This window comes from Hemiscyllium ocellatum, chromosome 13 (genome assembly GCF_020745735.1).
Source record: "Hemiscyllium ocellatum isolate sHemOce1 chromosome 13, sHemOce1.pat.X.cur, whole genome shotgun sequence".
Taxonomy (NCBI): Eukaryota; Metazoa; Chordata; class Chondrichthyes; order Orectolobiformes; family Hemiscylliidae; genus Hemiscyllium; species Hemiscyllium ocellatum.
This window is the reverse complement of record NC_083413.1, coordinates 19,515,875-19,530,713: the sequence shown is the minus strand read 5'-3', so window position 1 is coordinate 19,530,713 and position 14,839 is coordinate 19,515,875. Positions and strand designations below refer to the sequence as shown.

At 43.1% G+C, this 14,839-nt stretch overlaps 1 protein-coding gene across 1 annotated transcript in view; it reads left to right on the top strand.

The window, feature by feature from the left end:
- Positions 1-14,839, top strand: part of LOC132821456 (ski-like protein) — a 70,550-nt gene that overhangs the window by 38,273 nt on the left and 17,438 nt on the right. Inside the window, exons 2-3 of the mRNA XM_060834043.1 lie at positions 11,823-11,915; positions 12,663-12,763. Coding sequence (XP_060690026.1) covers positions 11,823-11,915; positions 12,663-12,763 — 194 coding nt within the window. The remainder of the gene's footprint in view (positions 1-11,822; positions 11,916-12,662; positions 12,764-14,839) is intronic.

Sequence of the window (14,839 nt, the reverse complement as noted above, 5' to 3'; positions counted from 1 at the left end):
TGATGCCCTGGGGTTGAAGTGTTCTTAGGCGGAAGATGAGGCGTTCTTCCTCCAGGCGTCTGGTGGTGAGGGAATGGCGGTGAAGGAGGCCCAGAACCTCCATGGCCTTGGCAGAGTGGGAAGGGGAGTTGAAATGTTGGGCCAAGGGGCGGTGTGGTTGATTGCGTGTGTCTCGAAGATGTTCCCTAAAGCGCTCTGCTAGGTAGTGTCTAGTCTCCCCAATGTAGAGGAGACCGCATCGGGAGCAACGGATACAATAAATGATTTTAGTGGATGTGCAGGTAAAATTTTGATGGATGTGGAAGGCTCCTTTAGGGCCTTGGATAGATGTGAGGGAGGAGGTGTGGGCACAGGTTTTACAGTTCCTGCGGTGGCAGGGGATAGTGCCAGGATGGGAGGGTGGGTCGTAGGGGGGTGTGGACCTGACCAGGTAGTCATGGAGGGAACGGTCTTTGCGGAAGGCGGAAAGGGATGGGGAGGGAAATATATCCCTGGTGGTGGGGTCTTTTTGGAGGTGGCGGAAATGTCAGCGGATGATTTGGTTTATGCGAAGGTTTGTAGGGTGGAAGGTGAGCACCAGGGGCGTTCTATCCTTGTTACAGTTGGAGGGGTGGGGTCTGAGGGCGGAGGTGCGGGATGTGGACGAGATGCATTGGAGGGCATCTTTAACCACATGGGAAGGGAAATTGCGGTCTCTAAAGAAGGAGGCCATCTGATGTGTTCTATGGTGGAACTGATTTCGCTGCTTGTTGGATGCTGCTTGAACTGCTGTGCTCTTCCAGCACCACTAATCCATGTAGAAAGGTACAAGTTTTAAACTGTGCTGAGAAAGTCACTGATTCTGTGTAACTGGGACTGAATGAGAGGTCTCAAGAGAATTTAGACAGCTCTTGGTGGAAGTCCTAGGAGCTAGAAAATGCAGTTAAGTATTAGAGTTAGGACTTGACAGTCCTGGAAACTGAGAGGCTTGACATAAGCTGTGAACAGTTAATATCTTAGTTCATCTGAAAATGGGGTTTGAAAAGCTTACAGCATTGGAGGACATAGAACTGGGGAACATGGTCGCAGAAAAACGGGCAGGACACTTAGCACTGAGATGGGGAGGAATTGCTTCACTCAGGTTAGTGAAACTTTGAAATTCTGCTTCACAGAGCTGTGGAGATCAGTCATTTAGTTTGTTCAAGTCTGGGACTGATTGTACATCAGCGATATGGAGATTGGGCAAGAAAATAGCATTGATGTAGATCAGCCATGATTTCATCGTGAATGGTGTAGCAATATTGAAGGTCTGAATGGCCAGCTTCCAACTCCTATTTTTCATGTCCTTATGAGTCTGTTTGCTCCATGATACAGATCTAGTTTGGGTGTTCTTGGCAATAGCTTGATTGGGTGGATCACATTTAATGGCATCTGATGGATTAAATGCTGTTTTGTCAATTTTTAGTTCGGACTTTTAGCCACTAATTTCCCCAAAGTGTCGAAGGTGGGCACACTGCCTGTCTGAACAAACGTGCTCTAGCAGATTGAGTAAATCTTATTTTTGAAAGATGGGGTTTACATGAGCTGGTGAAGTTACCAATGTGAAGAAGTACCACACTTGACCTCAACTTCATCAATCAATCTGTAGCAGATGTACACCAGATGCCTGGAGGAAGAACGCCTCATCTTCTGCCACGAGACCCTCCAACCCCATTGCATCAATGCGGATTTCACCAGTTTCCTCATTTCCCCTTTCCCACATTATGCCAGTTCCAACCTTCCACCTCAGCACCACCCTCATGACTTGTCCCACCTATCCATCTTACTTCCCACCAATCTGCTCCATCCTCCCCTCTGACCTTTCACCATTAATCCCACCTCCATCCACCTATTGCACTCTCAGCTACCTTCCCTCCAATCCTATCTCCCTCCCATTCATCTCTCCACTCCCAAGGATCCCAGCTTCATTCCTGATGAAGAGTTTTTTTGCCTGATGTTGATTTGTCTGCTTCTCTGATGCTGCCTGATCTCCTGTGCTTTTCCAGCACCACACTCTCAACTCTCATCTCCAGCATATGCAGTCCTCATTTGTGCCTAGTTGATTTTAACCTCCCTGTGAATCCTCTTCCAAGGATGCCGACCTTGAAGAAATTCTCCTCATGTCTCTGCAAAGATCTCAGTGCGTCTCGCTATCACTCTTGCTCTCGCTCTCACACTGCAATCCCCAGGTCATCTCCTCTGCCCTGAAGCTCTTCAGCTATGTCCTGAAACAGACTCAACACTGGCATTTTCTCCAAACCCACCGACTCCCACAGCTACCTGGATTACACCACCTCCCACCCTGCCTCCTGAAAAAATGCTACCTCTTTTTCCCAATTCTTCCACCTCAGTTGCATCTGCTTCCAGGAGGGCCAGCTCCACCATAGAACACGTGAGATGGCCTCCATTTTAAAAGGCTGCAATTTCCCCTCCCACGTGGTTGATGATGCCCTCCAGCGCATCTCATTCACTTCCTGCACCTTCACCCTCAAGCCCCATTCCTCCAACCGCAACAAGGACAGAACCCCCTGGTTCTCACCTTCCACCCCACCAGCATCCATATGCATCGCATCATCCTCCACCACCTACAAACAGATCCCACCACCAGAGATATATTTCCCTCCCTACCCCATCTGCTTTCCATAAAGACCGTTCCCTCTGCGACTACCTCATCAGGTCCACGCCCACCAACAATCCACCCTCCCCTTCCGGCACCTTCCCCTGCCACAGCAGAATTGAAAAACCAGCTCCCACACCTCTGTCCAAAGCCCCAAAGGAGCCTTCCACATCCATCAACATTTCACCTGCACTTCCACACATGTCATTTACTGTATCTATTTCTCCCGATGCGGTCTCCTCTACATTGGAGAGACAGGATGCCTACTCACAGAGCACTTTAGAGAACATCTCTGGGACATCTGTACCAACCAACCCCACTGCCCCTTGGCCAAACACTTCAACTCCCCCTCCCACTTTGCCAAGGACATGCAGGTCCAGGGCCGCCTCCATCACCACTCTCTTCCCACATGACGCCTGGAGGAAGAACTCCTCATATTCCGCCTTGGGACCCTCCAACCCCATGGCATCAATGTGGATTTCACCCTTTCCTCATTTCCCTTCCCCCTCACCTTATTCCAGATCCAATCTTCCAGTTCAGCACCGCTCTCATGAATTGTCCCACCTGTCCATCTTCCTTCCCACCTATCCGTTTCCCCCCCCGACCCCCCATTGACCTATCACCATTATCCCCACCTCCATCCACCTCCATTTATCTCTCCACCCCCAAGGCTCCCAGCCTCATTCCTGATGAAGGGCTTTTGCCCGAAACGTCGATTTCACTGTGAGGGAATCCTCTATCAAAAAAGGCAGAATTAATTCAATGGTGAGTGGAACAGACGTGAGAAGTTAGCAGCCAAAGACTCAACATCATACTGTTGCTTGGGCGTCAGCCTCAGGAGAAGTATTTAATATCACAATTTAAAGCCTTTGGTACATTTCTGCTTGGTAATCGTTTTCAAGACAAGAAACCAACTCTGGTTAATACAGATTGTAGAGGTTCAGGTTAGTACTCAGCATTGGTGAAAAATTGAATTGAAATTTGGTCACAGCTGCAAATGTGTTGCTGGTCAAAGCACAGCAGGTTAGGCAGCATCTCAGGAATAGAGAATTCGACGTTTCGAGCATAAGCCCGAGTCCTGATGAAGGGCTTATGCTCGAAACGTCGAATTCTCTATTCCTGAGATGCTGCCTAACCTGCTGTGCTTTGACCAGCAACACATTTGCAGCTGTGATCTCCAGCATCTGCAGACCTCATTTTTTACTTGAAATTTGGTCAAGCTACCACACATGGGTGGATAGCAGGAGAGCAGATTATTATGTAAAAAAAAGAGTTGCAAGATGTCAGAACTTACAGTAAAAGACCTTTCTTAAATTAGCTGAATTCCTAAGTAGTTCAGTGAATTCAACGGGTGTTTGAGTCAGTTGTTTTGTATTAATTTGATTGTATTCTCTAAAGAATAATATAGTAAGCATTCTGTGAACTTGATAAATATTCTCAAAGTAAAGTCTGGCTAAAACTGCCTAGTGGTTACCTGATACTTGCATGCAATACCTTACATAGTTCTACATTGTTGTCACAAGACTTCTCTCAAACAACAGTCAAGAAAGAATAACAACATCTCTATTTCCTCGGGAGGCTAATTTGCCATGTCCACAAGGAATCTTACCAATTTTTATCAATAGAAAGCCTCCTACCTGGGTACATCTCAGTGTGGTTTGGCAATTGCTCTCCTCAATGCAGCAAGAAACTACAAAGGTTGTGAACGAAGCCCTTTCCATTCATTGACCCCATCAATATTTCCTGATGCCTTGGAAAAGCAACCAACATAATCAAAGACTCCTTTGTTATGCTCTCTTCCATCCATCGGGAAGAAGATGTAAAAGTTTGAATGCACGTATTAAAACAGGTAGTTCTTCTATAATGTGATTGTTGTATTCTTGTGTAATCCTGTGTTAAAGAAAAACCGTGCTTGGTGTTGGCGATGTAATCACATTACAGCCAATACATGTTTTAAAAGTTTGTGCATGAGAAACAATGTCTCCGATTCGTCAATTGCGTTATAGCTAATTTGCATTGACAAAATGTGTTATAACAGAACGAACTGTAGATACAAGAACAGTTTCTCCATTTCTGTAATCAGTGTTGAACAGAACTCTCAAATGTTATTTCAGATCTCTCTCTCTCTCTCTCTCTCTCTCTCTCTCTCCATCTTCTCTGCACCTATTCCACTCTATTCTGCACTCTGTTATAGATGTTAGGCACGGAAACAGACCCTACAGTCCAATTTGTCCATGCCGACCAGATATTCTAACCTAATCTAGTCCCATTTGCCAGCACTTGGCCCATATCCCTCCTAAACCCTTCCTATTCAGATATCTATCTAGTTGCCTTTTAAATGCTGTTATTGTACCAGCCTCCATCAATTCCTCTGGCAGCTCATTCCATACATGTACCACCCTCTACGTGAAAAAGTTGCCCCTTAAATTCCTTTTATATCTTTCCCCTTTCACTGTAAACCTATGCCCACTAGTTCTGGACTCCCCCACCCGAGGGAAAGGACCTTGTTTATTTATCCTATCTGCGTGATTTTATAAACCTCTGTCAGATCACCCCCTCATCTGCTGACGATCCAGGGAAAACAGCCTCACCTTGTTCAGCCTCTCCCTATAGCTCAAATCCTCCAACCCTGGCAACATCCTTGTAAATCTTTTCTGAACCCTTTCAAGTTTCACAACCTCTTTCTGATAGGAAGGAGACCAGAATTGCATGCAATATTCCAACAGTGGCCTAACTAATGTCCTGTACAGCTTCAATATGACCTCCCAACTCCTGTACTCAACACTCTGACCAATAAAGGAAAGCATACCAAACGCCGCCTTCACTATTCTATCTACCTGTGACTCCACTTTCAAGGAGCTATGAACCTGCACTCCAAGGTCTCTTTGTTCAGCCACACTCCCTAGGACCTTACCATTAAGTGTATAAGTCCTGCTAAGATTTGCTTTCCCAAAATGTAGCACTTCGCATTTATCTGAATTAAACTCCACGTGCCTCTTCTCAGCCCATTGGCCCATCTGGTCCAGATCCTGTTGTAATCTGAGGTAACCCTCTTCGCTATCCACTACACCTCAAATTTTGGTGTCATCTGCAAACTTACTAACTGTACCTCTTATGCTCGCATCCAAATCATTTATGTAAATGTCAAAACGTAGAGGACCAACACCGATCCTTGTGCCACTCCACCTACTTAGTGTATCTCCTATGTTTACATCCAAATCATTCATGTATGTGATGAAAAGTAGTCGACCCAGCACCAATCCTTGTAGCACACCACTGGACGCAGGCCTCCAATCTGAAAAGCAACCCTCCACCTCTGTGTTTTGCCTTCGAGTCAGTTCTGTATCCAAATGTCTAGTCCCCCCTGTATTCCATGAGATTTAACTATGCTAACCAGCCTCTCATGAGGAACCTTGTCGAATGCCTTACTGAACTCCATATAGATCACTTCCATTGCTCTGTTCTCATCAATCCTCTTTGTTACGTCTTAGAGCTGCTCATGAGGATTTAAACTAATGAGGTGGGGTGATGGGATCCAGGGAAATAGTGGGGAAAGAGATCAATCTTTTTGGTACAGTTGGGAAAGGGAGCAAAGCAGACAGTCAGAGCAGGCAGGAACAAAACCGAGAACAAGGTAGGACTGATAAATTAAACTGCATTTACTCCAATGCAAGAGGCCTAACCGGGAAGTCAGATGAACTCAGGGCATGGTTAGGAACATGGGACTGGGATATCATAGCAATTACAGAAATGGGGCTCAGGGATGAATAGAACAGTCAGCTGAATGTTCCAGAATACAACTGCTATTGGAGGGTAGGAAGGGAGCAAGAGAGGAGGGGGAGTGGCATTTTTGATAAGGGATAGCATTACTTAGTTGTACTTAGGATATTCCTGGGAATATATCCAGGAAAGTTATCTGGGTGGAACTGAGAAATAAGAAAGGCATGATCGCCTTATTGAGATTATATTATAGATCCCTAATAGTCAGTGGGAAATTGAGAAACAGATTTGTGAGGGGATTTCAGTTATCTGTAAGAATAATAGAGTGGTAATGGAGGGGATTTTAACTTTCCAAACATCGACTGGAACTGCCATCGTGTTAAGGGTTTGGATGGAGAGGAATTTAAGTGTATACAAGAAAATTTTCTGATTCAGTATGTGGATGTATCTATTAGCGAAGGTACAAAACTTGACCTACTGTTGGGAAATAAGACAGGGCAGGTAAATGAGATGTCAGTGGGGGAGCACTTTGGGGCCAGCGACCATAATTCTACCCTGGTTGTAAAATAGTGATGGAAAAGGATAGACTGGATCTAAAAGTTGAAGTTCTAAATTGGATGATGGCTAATTTTGACAGTATTAGGCAAGAACTTTCAAAAGTTGATTGGGGGGCAGATGTTTGTTGGCAAAGGGATGGTTGGAAAACGGGAAGCCTTCAAAAATGTGAGAGTATATTCCTGTTAGGGTGAAAAGAAAGGCTGGTAGGTGTCGGGAATGCTGGGTGACCAGAGAAATTGAGGTTTTAGTTAAGAAAAAGAAGGGAGCATATGTCAGGTATAGACAGGAGAGATCTAGTGAATCCTTCGAGTATAAAGGAATTAGGAGTATACTTAAGAGGGAAACCTGTAGGGCAAAAATGGTACATGAGATATCTATGGCAAATAGAGTTAAGGAGAATCCAAAGGGCTTTTACAAATACTTTAAGGATAAAGGGTAACTAGGGAGAGAAGAGGGTCCAGACACCCTGCTATGTTTTTCCAGCACCACATTTTTCAACCCTGGTCTCCAGCATCTGCAGTCCTCACTTTCTCCCAGAGAAGAGGGTCCCTCAAAATCAGCAAAGCGGCCTATGTGTGGAGTCACAGGAGATGAGGGAGATACTAAACGAGTAATTTGCATCAGTGTTTACTATGGAGAAACACATGAACTATATAGAATGTAGGGAAATGGATGGTGACATCTTGAAAAATGTCCATGTTACAGAGGAGGTGGTGCTGGATGTCTTGAAATGTATAAAAGTGGATCAATCCCCAGGACCTGATCATGTGTACCTGAGACTTCTGTGGGAAGCTGGGGAAGTGATTGTTGGGCCCCTTGCTGAGATATATGTATCATCGGTAGTCACAGGTGCGGTGCTAGAAGACTGGAGTTTGTCTAACGTGGTGCCACTATTTAAGAAAGATGGTAAGGAAAAGCCAGGGAATTATAGACCAGTGAGCCTGACATCAGTGGTGGGCAAGTTATTGGAGGGAATCCTGAGAGACAGGATTTGCATGTATTTGGAAAAGCAAGGACTGATTAGGGATAGTCAGCATGGCTTTGTGTGTGGAAAATGATATCTCATGAACTTGATTGAGTTTCTGCAACCCTGATGCACTTTGTAGCACACAAAGCCACCGACACATTTTTCCCCCACTGTATCTCGGTACATATGACAACAATAAATCGATTATAAATGTGGCATAAAATCTAAAATTATAGGTTAAATCAGCAATCTTATCTGATGTATTATAATCTGTTGCGTGGAGGAGTTCAGAGGCATTTTATTTTGTGTTGGATAGAAAGGTCCATGAGGCTGAACAATGAATGACAAAGTACTAATATGGCCAGGCATGTTGTTTGGAACTCCTCATGACATTTTCATTTTTGGCTTTCTTGCCCTATGATTTGGTTTTAGTTTATTCACATGATGTGTGTGTTACTGGCCAATATGGGTTTATTTTCCATCACTAACTGCCCTAAAGATAAGTCATGAGAAATAACTGCACATGTTCAGTTCAGTAAGATCTATTTACGATGTTCACTTCCAAATTGTTTCCAACATAGTATAGGTTTGGCTGAGACTCATAACTAACAACACAGAAATGTAATAATGTCAAAGGTTTTTGGGATAACCCAGGAAAGTGGCATTGAGGTAGATGATCAGCCATGATCTAACTAAATAGTGGAGCAGCCTGATGTACTGAATGACCCACTCTAGCTCCTATGTTTTAGACATACATATACCCTGAAACTACTGTGTGGAACCTTATCAAATGCCTTACTGAAGTCCATATACATCACATTAACCATTTTACCTTCATCCATCTGTTTTGTCACCACTTCAGAGAAATCAATAAGGTTAGTGAGGCATAACTACCCTTCACAAAACAGTGTTGACTATCCCTAATCCTATTATTCCTTTCCAGATTATTATAAATCCTATTTCTTATAACCTTTTCCAACACTTTACCCACAACCGAAGTAAGGCTCACTGACCTATAGTTACAAGGTTGTTCCGACTCCCCTCCTTAAAGAAGGAAACAACATTTGCTATCCTCCACTCTTGTGGCCCTACTTTTGTCGACAATGAAGACATAAAGAACAAAGTATAAGGCTCTGCAATTTCCTCTCTGGCTTCCCAGAGAATCTGAAGATAAATCCTATCCAGCCCAGGGGTCTTAGCTATTTTCAGATCTTCCAAAATTGATAAACACTTGTTGTGGTTCTGTTCGCCGAGCTGGGAGTTTTTGTTGCAAACGTTTCGTCCCCTTTCTAGGTGACATCCTCAGTGCTTGGGAGCCTCCTGTGAAGCGCTTCTGTGCTGATTCCTCCGGCATTTATAGTGGTTTGAATCTGCCGCTTCTGGTGTCAGTTGCTGTCCGCTGCAGTGGCTGGTATATAGGGTCTAGGTCGATGTGTCTGTTGATAGAATTTGTGGATGAGTGCCATGCCTCTAGGAATTCCCTGGCTGTTCTCTGTTTGGCTTGCCCTATAATAGTGGTGTTGTCCCAATCGAATTCATGTTGTTTGTCATCTGAGTGTATGGCTACTAAGGATAGCTGGTCGTGTCGTTTCGTGGCTAGTTGATGTTCCTGGATGCGGGTTGTTAGCTGTCTTCCTGTTTGTCCTATGTAGAAAGGGGACAAAATGTTTGCAATAAAAACTTGCAGCTCGGCGAACAGAACCACAACAACGAGCACCCTAGCTACAAATCTTCTCATAAACTTTGATAAACACTTCTCTTTGTCAACCTCAATGCCATCTAATCTTGTAAACTGTATCTCCATATTCTCTCTAACATTGCCCTTTTCCAGTGTGAGTACTGACAAAAAGTATTCATTAAGTGTTTCCCCTATGTCCTCGGATTTCACACACAACTTTCCACTGCTATCTTTGATTGCTTTCAGATGCAACCAGACTTACCAACAATTTCAGGTATTGTTTAAGGTCTTCAGCATCCATATGTCTTTGTTGTATTGTGGTGTTTCCATGTATTTGCTGCCCTTGTCCTTTTAGATGAAGTGGTTGTGGATTTGGACTTAAAGACTTTGGGATGTCAGATGGTATTTATATAGTTAGTCCAGTTTAGGTTCTGGTCAATGGTCATCCCCAGGGTGTTGATAGTGGAGGGCTCATTGATAGTAACACAGTTGAATGGTAAGAGACCTAATTAGATTATCCATTATAGGAGATGATCAGAGACTGGCATTTGTGTTGTGAATGTTATTTGCTACTTCTCAGGCCAAGCCTGGATATTGTCCAAATCTTGCTGCATTTGAACATAGACTGCTTCAGTATCTGAGGAGTCGCAAGTGGTGCAATCATTGGTGAACATCCCTACTTCTGACCTTATGATGGCGGTAAAGTCATTGAAGAAGCAGCTGAAGGTGGTTGGCCTAGGACACTACCCGGAGAAACTCCTGCAGTAACTGGCTAAGTTGAATATGTCCTGATTTTTGTTTATAGGACATACCTGGGCAATTTTCAATATTGTTGGGTAGATACCTGTATTGAAAGACCTTAGCTAGGGGAGCGGCATGTTCTGGAACACAAGCCTTCAATAATATTGCCAGCATGTTGTCAAAGCTTTTGCAGAATCCAGTGCCTCCAACTGTTTCTCGATATCATATTGAGCAATTTGAGTCGGCTGACGTCTGGCATCTGTGGTGTTGATGACCACTGGAAGAGTCTCTGTTGCCAGTGCAACAGACATAACCAGGGATGATGAGATGATATCTAGAGCATTGTAAGGTTTGATTCTGAGTGCGTGACTATCTCATGATGTTGCTTGACTATGTGAGACAGCTTCCCAAATTTGGCGCAAGTCCTAGATGCTGGTAAGGAGAACTTTACAGGTTCGATAGAGCTGTTTTTGAATAAATGAATGATTTATTGTAACATACAGGTTTTTCTACTGAAACGAGCATTATGTTAATGTGAATTTGCTGTTAAGTGATTGGCGAGTTGGGGACATTCATTCTAAAGTGCAAACTTTAAAATGTGTGTTGGCTGTAATGTGATTCCAGCGCCAACACTTTAAACACTATTTCTAAATTCGTGTTCTATAATATGGGGTTGCACAAGAATGCACCCATCGTGTTATAGAAAAACTGTCTGTATATTCAGGGAGATATAGTTAAAAATGTTCTGTTATCACAATCCGGTACGATTTTGAGGTATAAAAGGAAAACACTCACTCCCAAACACGGCTCCGGGACATCTGCAGGGTTCCAACTCAGGGTCTACCACAACAGGAAGCCCCTGCTCTAGGCACCTGCACCACCACAGTTGATGCCGCCTGCTGCTGCTTGCTGCAGTCAAGAGTCTCTGCTGCGCCATTCTAGGAGGCCACACATTCGGCCTATGAGCCAGGAGTCACTGCTGACACCATTCTGGCCAACTCGACTCCAGTGAAACATCCACAAAGAGAATGCTGTTCTCATTTCTGGTGCCTAAGTTGATGCCAGATGGTCTGTCTGGTTTCATTTCTTAGGTATGAAAGGTTTAGAGGAGGGGTAAGTGTTTTAAAATGTACACAGAAGAGCTCTTTCTGTCAAGTTGTGAAGTGGTCCAACAAGTATGCTGCAGTGCTGGTCCTAATTCTGGAGAATGAAACTAGACAGGTATTCGAGGTGGCAATTTAGTTATCATAATTTCTTTAAGAATACAACATAATTGTCTAATGTTGACAAAAGGGGGTAAGATGTTGGAACAACTTGAAGATGACCAATCTTACTCTGACAGGTTTGGCAAGCATTTGCCAGTAAAATTCTGGGTGATCAATATTACCTTTTCTCTTCAAATTTTAGTTTAATGTTCGCATCATGTTTTCCCTTGAATTACTGATTTGTTGAGAGGTGTAGGCAACTCTTTTATGTTTTGCCAAATGTATTGATTCTTCAAATGTATTTTTTTTCTTTTGTAGCAATCTGATTCTGAAGAACTTCAGCTGAAAAGAATGCGGGTGGAGCATAAAGATCCTCAGGATGAACTGTGTGAGAAAAGTCTTGACAGAAAGGTACTCTATAAATGCAATGCCCAATTCTTTTTTTGGGATGTGGTTCAGTATCACTAGAAATATTTCAGCATTTTGGAAATGATCTTACTCCACCCATTTTCTTTTGCTTTAGTTTGTAATTTTGGAAATAAAAATGCTGAGGAAAGAAAATCAATCACTATCGTCTTGTGGTTTCCAGATCAATTGCGTGAGAATGGTTTGCCCAACAAATCATTGTTACACGACCAACAATTTATCAAGTCCTTCTAAACTGTTAGTGACTTGCTGTTTCCTTAAGTGATGAAGTTTGTGTTGAATGTACTGTTAGCAGTCCATGCTGCCTATGCATGAGCATTATCAGATCGTCTATAATCTCATTGAATAGCAGAGCAGACTCTGCTGAGTAGGCTGAGTTGCCTTCTTCTCCTCCTATACCTAATGGTTTTATAATTACTTGTTTCTCACTTAAATGAAATGTCATTACGTTGAATAGCAGTAGTGTCTGCTCCTGTCCAATATATTTTCAAAGCATTTTTGTAGAACAGCTTAGCAGCTATAGTTATCATATTATCATCACCGTAAAAGACTGCTCTAATGTTTTAGTTTTGCATGATTTGCTGAAAGGTGTTACTTTTGATGTAATGGAAGATGTTGTTAATTTAGTGTCACAAAAGACTGGTACTCTAGAAATGGTGGTTTGAGATGGTATTGGCATCTGTTTTATTCTAAATTTGTCAATGTTTCTCTTTCATGTTTGTTTTATTGCAGGCTGACTCCCAGCATCCTTTGACATTCCAGCACTGGTATCCAGTCATCAAACAAGAAATGGATCATCTGACTCAGCAACATACTTCAGTTATCCATCCCAGGTAAATATCATCTGATTACATTTACTGTCAACATCTGCTGTAGAAGATGACTTGGAAAAACTTGGATACGCTTTGTTGACTAATTTTCTTCTTTTGGAAATAGATGATGACAAATTATCAGCTGAACCTAATGATGTATTGTACATTGATAGTGACAGTAATTAACCCACCTAAGTTTATATTTATTGTTAAATTAAAACAGCTTTGAATTCTCTCCCATCAATGCAATAAGTAAACCTGTCAGTTTCAAGCTTGCATTACAAGTTACATCACCTATAGCACTTAGGAACATGGAATTAAGAACGCAATTAGGTCATTTGTTACCCCACCTACACTACTGTCTGGGAAGAGAACGCCACAGACTAGGAACCCTCTGGGAGGGGGAGAAAAGACTTCTCTAAAAAGGGAGTTCTTCTATTCTTGAACTGTGCCCCTGGTTTGAGAATCTATCACAAAAAAGAAATCTCCTCCCAGTATCCACTCTGTCAAGTCCTGTCCAAAATCTTGGATGTTTAAATAAGATTACCCATCAATGCAAAAGGCAAGGCAGAAATGCTGTGAACATTCAAGTGGACATAAAATGATTAATGTCTAAGATAGCAACTGAAGAACACTGAGGCGCTCCTACACTGTTACATGAGTTAGTTGCTGGTCCTGGTGCACAAAGAGGCCTGCAGCAGAATTGTAATGAAAGATGTCTTTGCACTCCATAGTGCAGCATGAAAATAAGTACTACATTCTAAATCAGTCGCAAATATGCTCATGACGTGGTGAGGCAAGTGTAAGTCTGATGTCAGTCTCCATGGATGGAAGGTTGCAGGTAATTGCTACCCAGGAAATTGTGCCCTGAGGTATTGAGGACTGTTGGCCAATGTAGAGGCTGAAGAGAAAGGGGGCAAAGCTAGAGCTGCCAGGGGTTGCTCATGTTGACAGTTGTTGTAATCTGCTTTCTGTTTGCCATGTGGGAAATTAATTTGGTACCCATGAGAATAGCCTCAACTGGAACTTTGGTTTCATGTCACACTACAGATGACTCAACTACATCTTATACTCTCTCGCCCACATACTTAAGCAGACCCTCTCTCATATACATGCTCTCCGTGTGTGTATCTCTCTCTCGCGCACATACCCTCTCTCTCAGGCTTATACCCTATCACACACACTTTACCAAGCTTGCGCACACGCAAACACACACTCTCTCACACACTCACTCATTCCTGCACATGCATAAACACATGAGTTATTTGTATTTGCTGAATTATATTTGCAGATGCATTCTATTTTGTGCAAAAAAAATCACAACCTGTAGACGGTCATTGCAGCCAGTTAATCCACATAATATTTTGTAAATTTCACTTTGGAAATAGGGCCAGTCTGACTCAAGATTGGAATACAGACAGACTCTGACCTTTAATTCATTGTCTGAGCTGAGATGTCACCTTTTTTTTGTATAAAACTGTAAGATATCTTGAGAATGTGACTCAAAAGAAGTTCCGGGATTTACATAGAGTCATAGTCATAGAGTTATAGAGATGTACTGCACGGAAACAGGCCCTTTGGTCCAACTTGTCCATGCTGACCAGATATCCCAACCCAATATCCCACCTGCCAGTACCCACCCCATATCCCTCCAAACTCTTCCTATTCATATACCCATCCAGATGCATTTTAAATATTGCAATTGTATTAGCCTCCACCACTTCCTGTGGAAGCTTATCCCGTACATGTACCACCCTCTGTGTGAAAAAGCTGCCCCTAAGGTCTCTTTTATATCTTTCCCTGTCACCCTGAACCTATGCCCTCTAGTTCTGGACTGCCCCACTCCAGTGAAGAGACTCTCTATTTTATACTATCCATGCCTCTTGTGATTTTATAAACCTCTATAAGGTCATCCCTCAGCCTCCGACACTCCAGGGAAAACAGCACCAGCCTATTCAACCTCTCTCTGTAGCTCAAATTTTCCAATCCTGGCAACATCCTTGTAAATCCTTTCTGAACCCTTTCAAGTTTCACAACATCCTTCCGATAGGAAGGAGACCAGAATTGCACTCAATATTCCAACAGTGGCCTAACCAA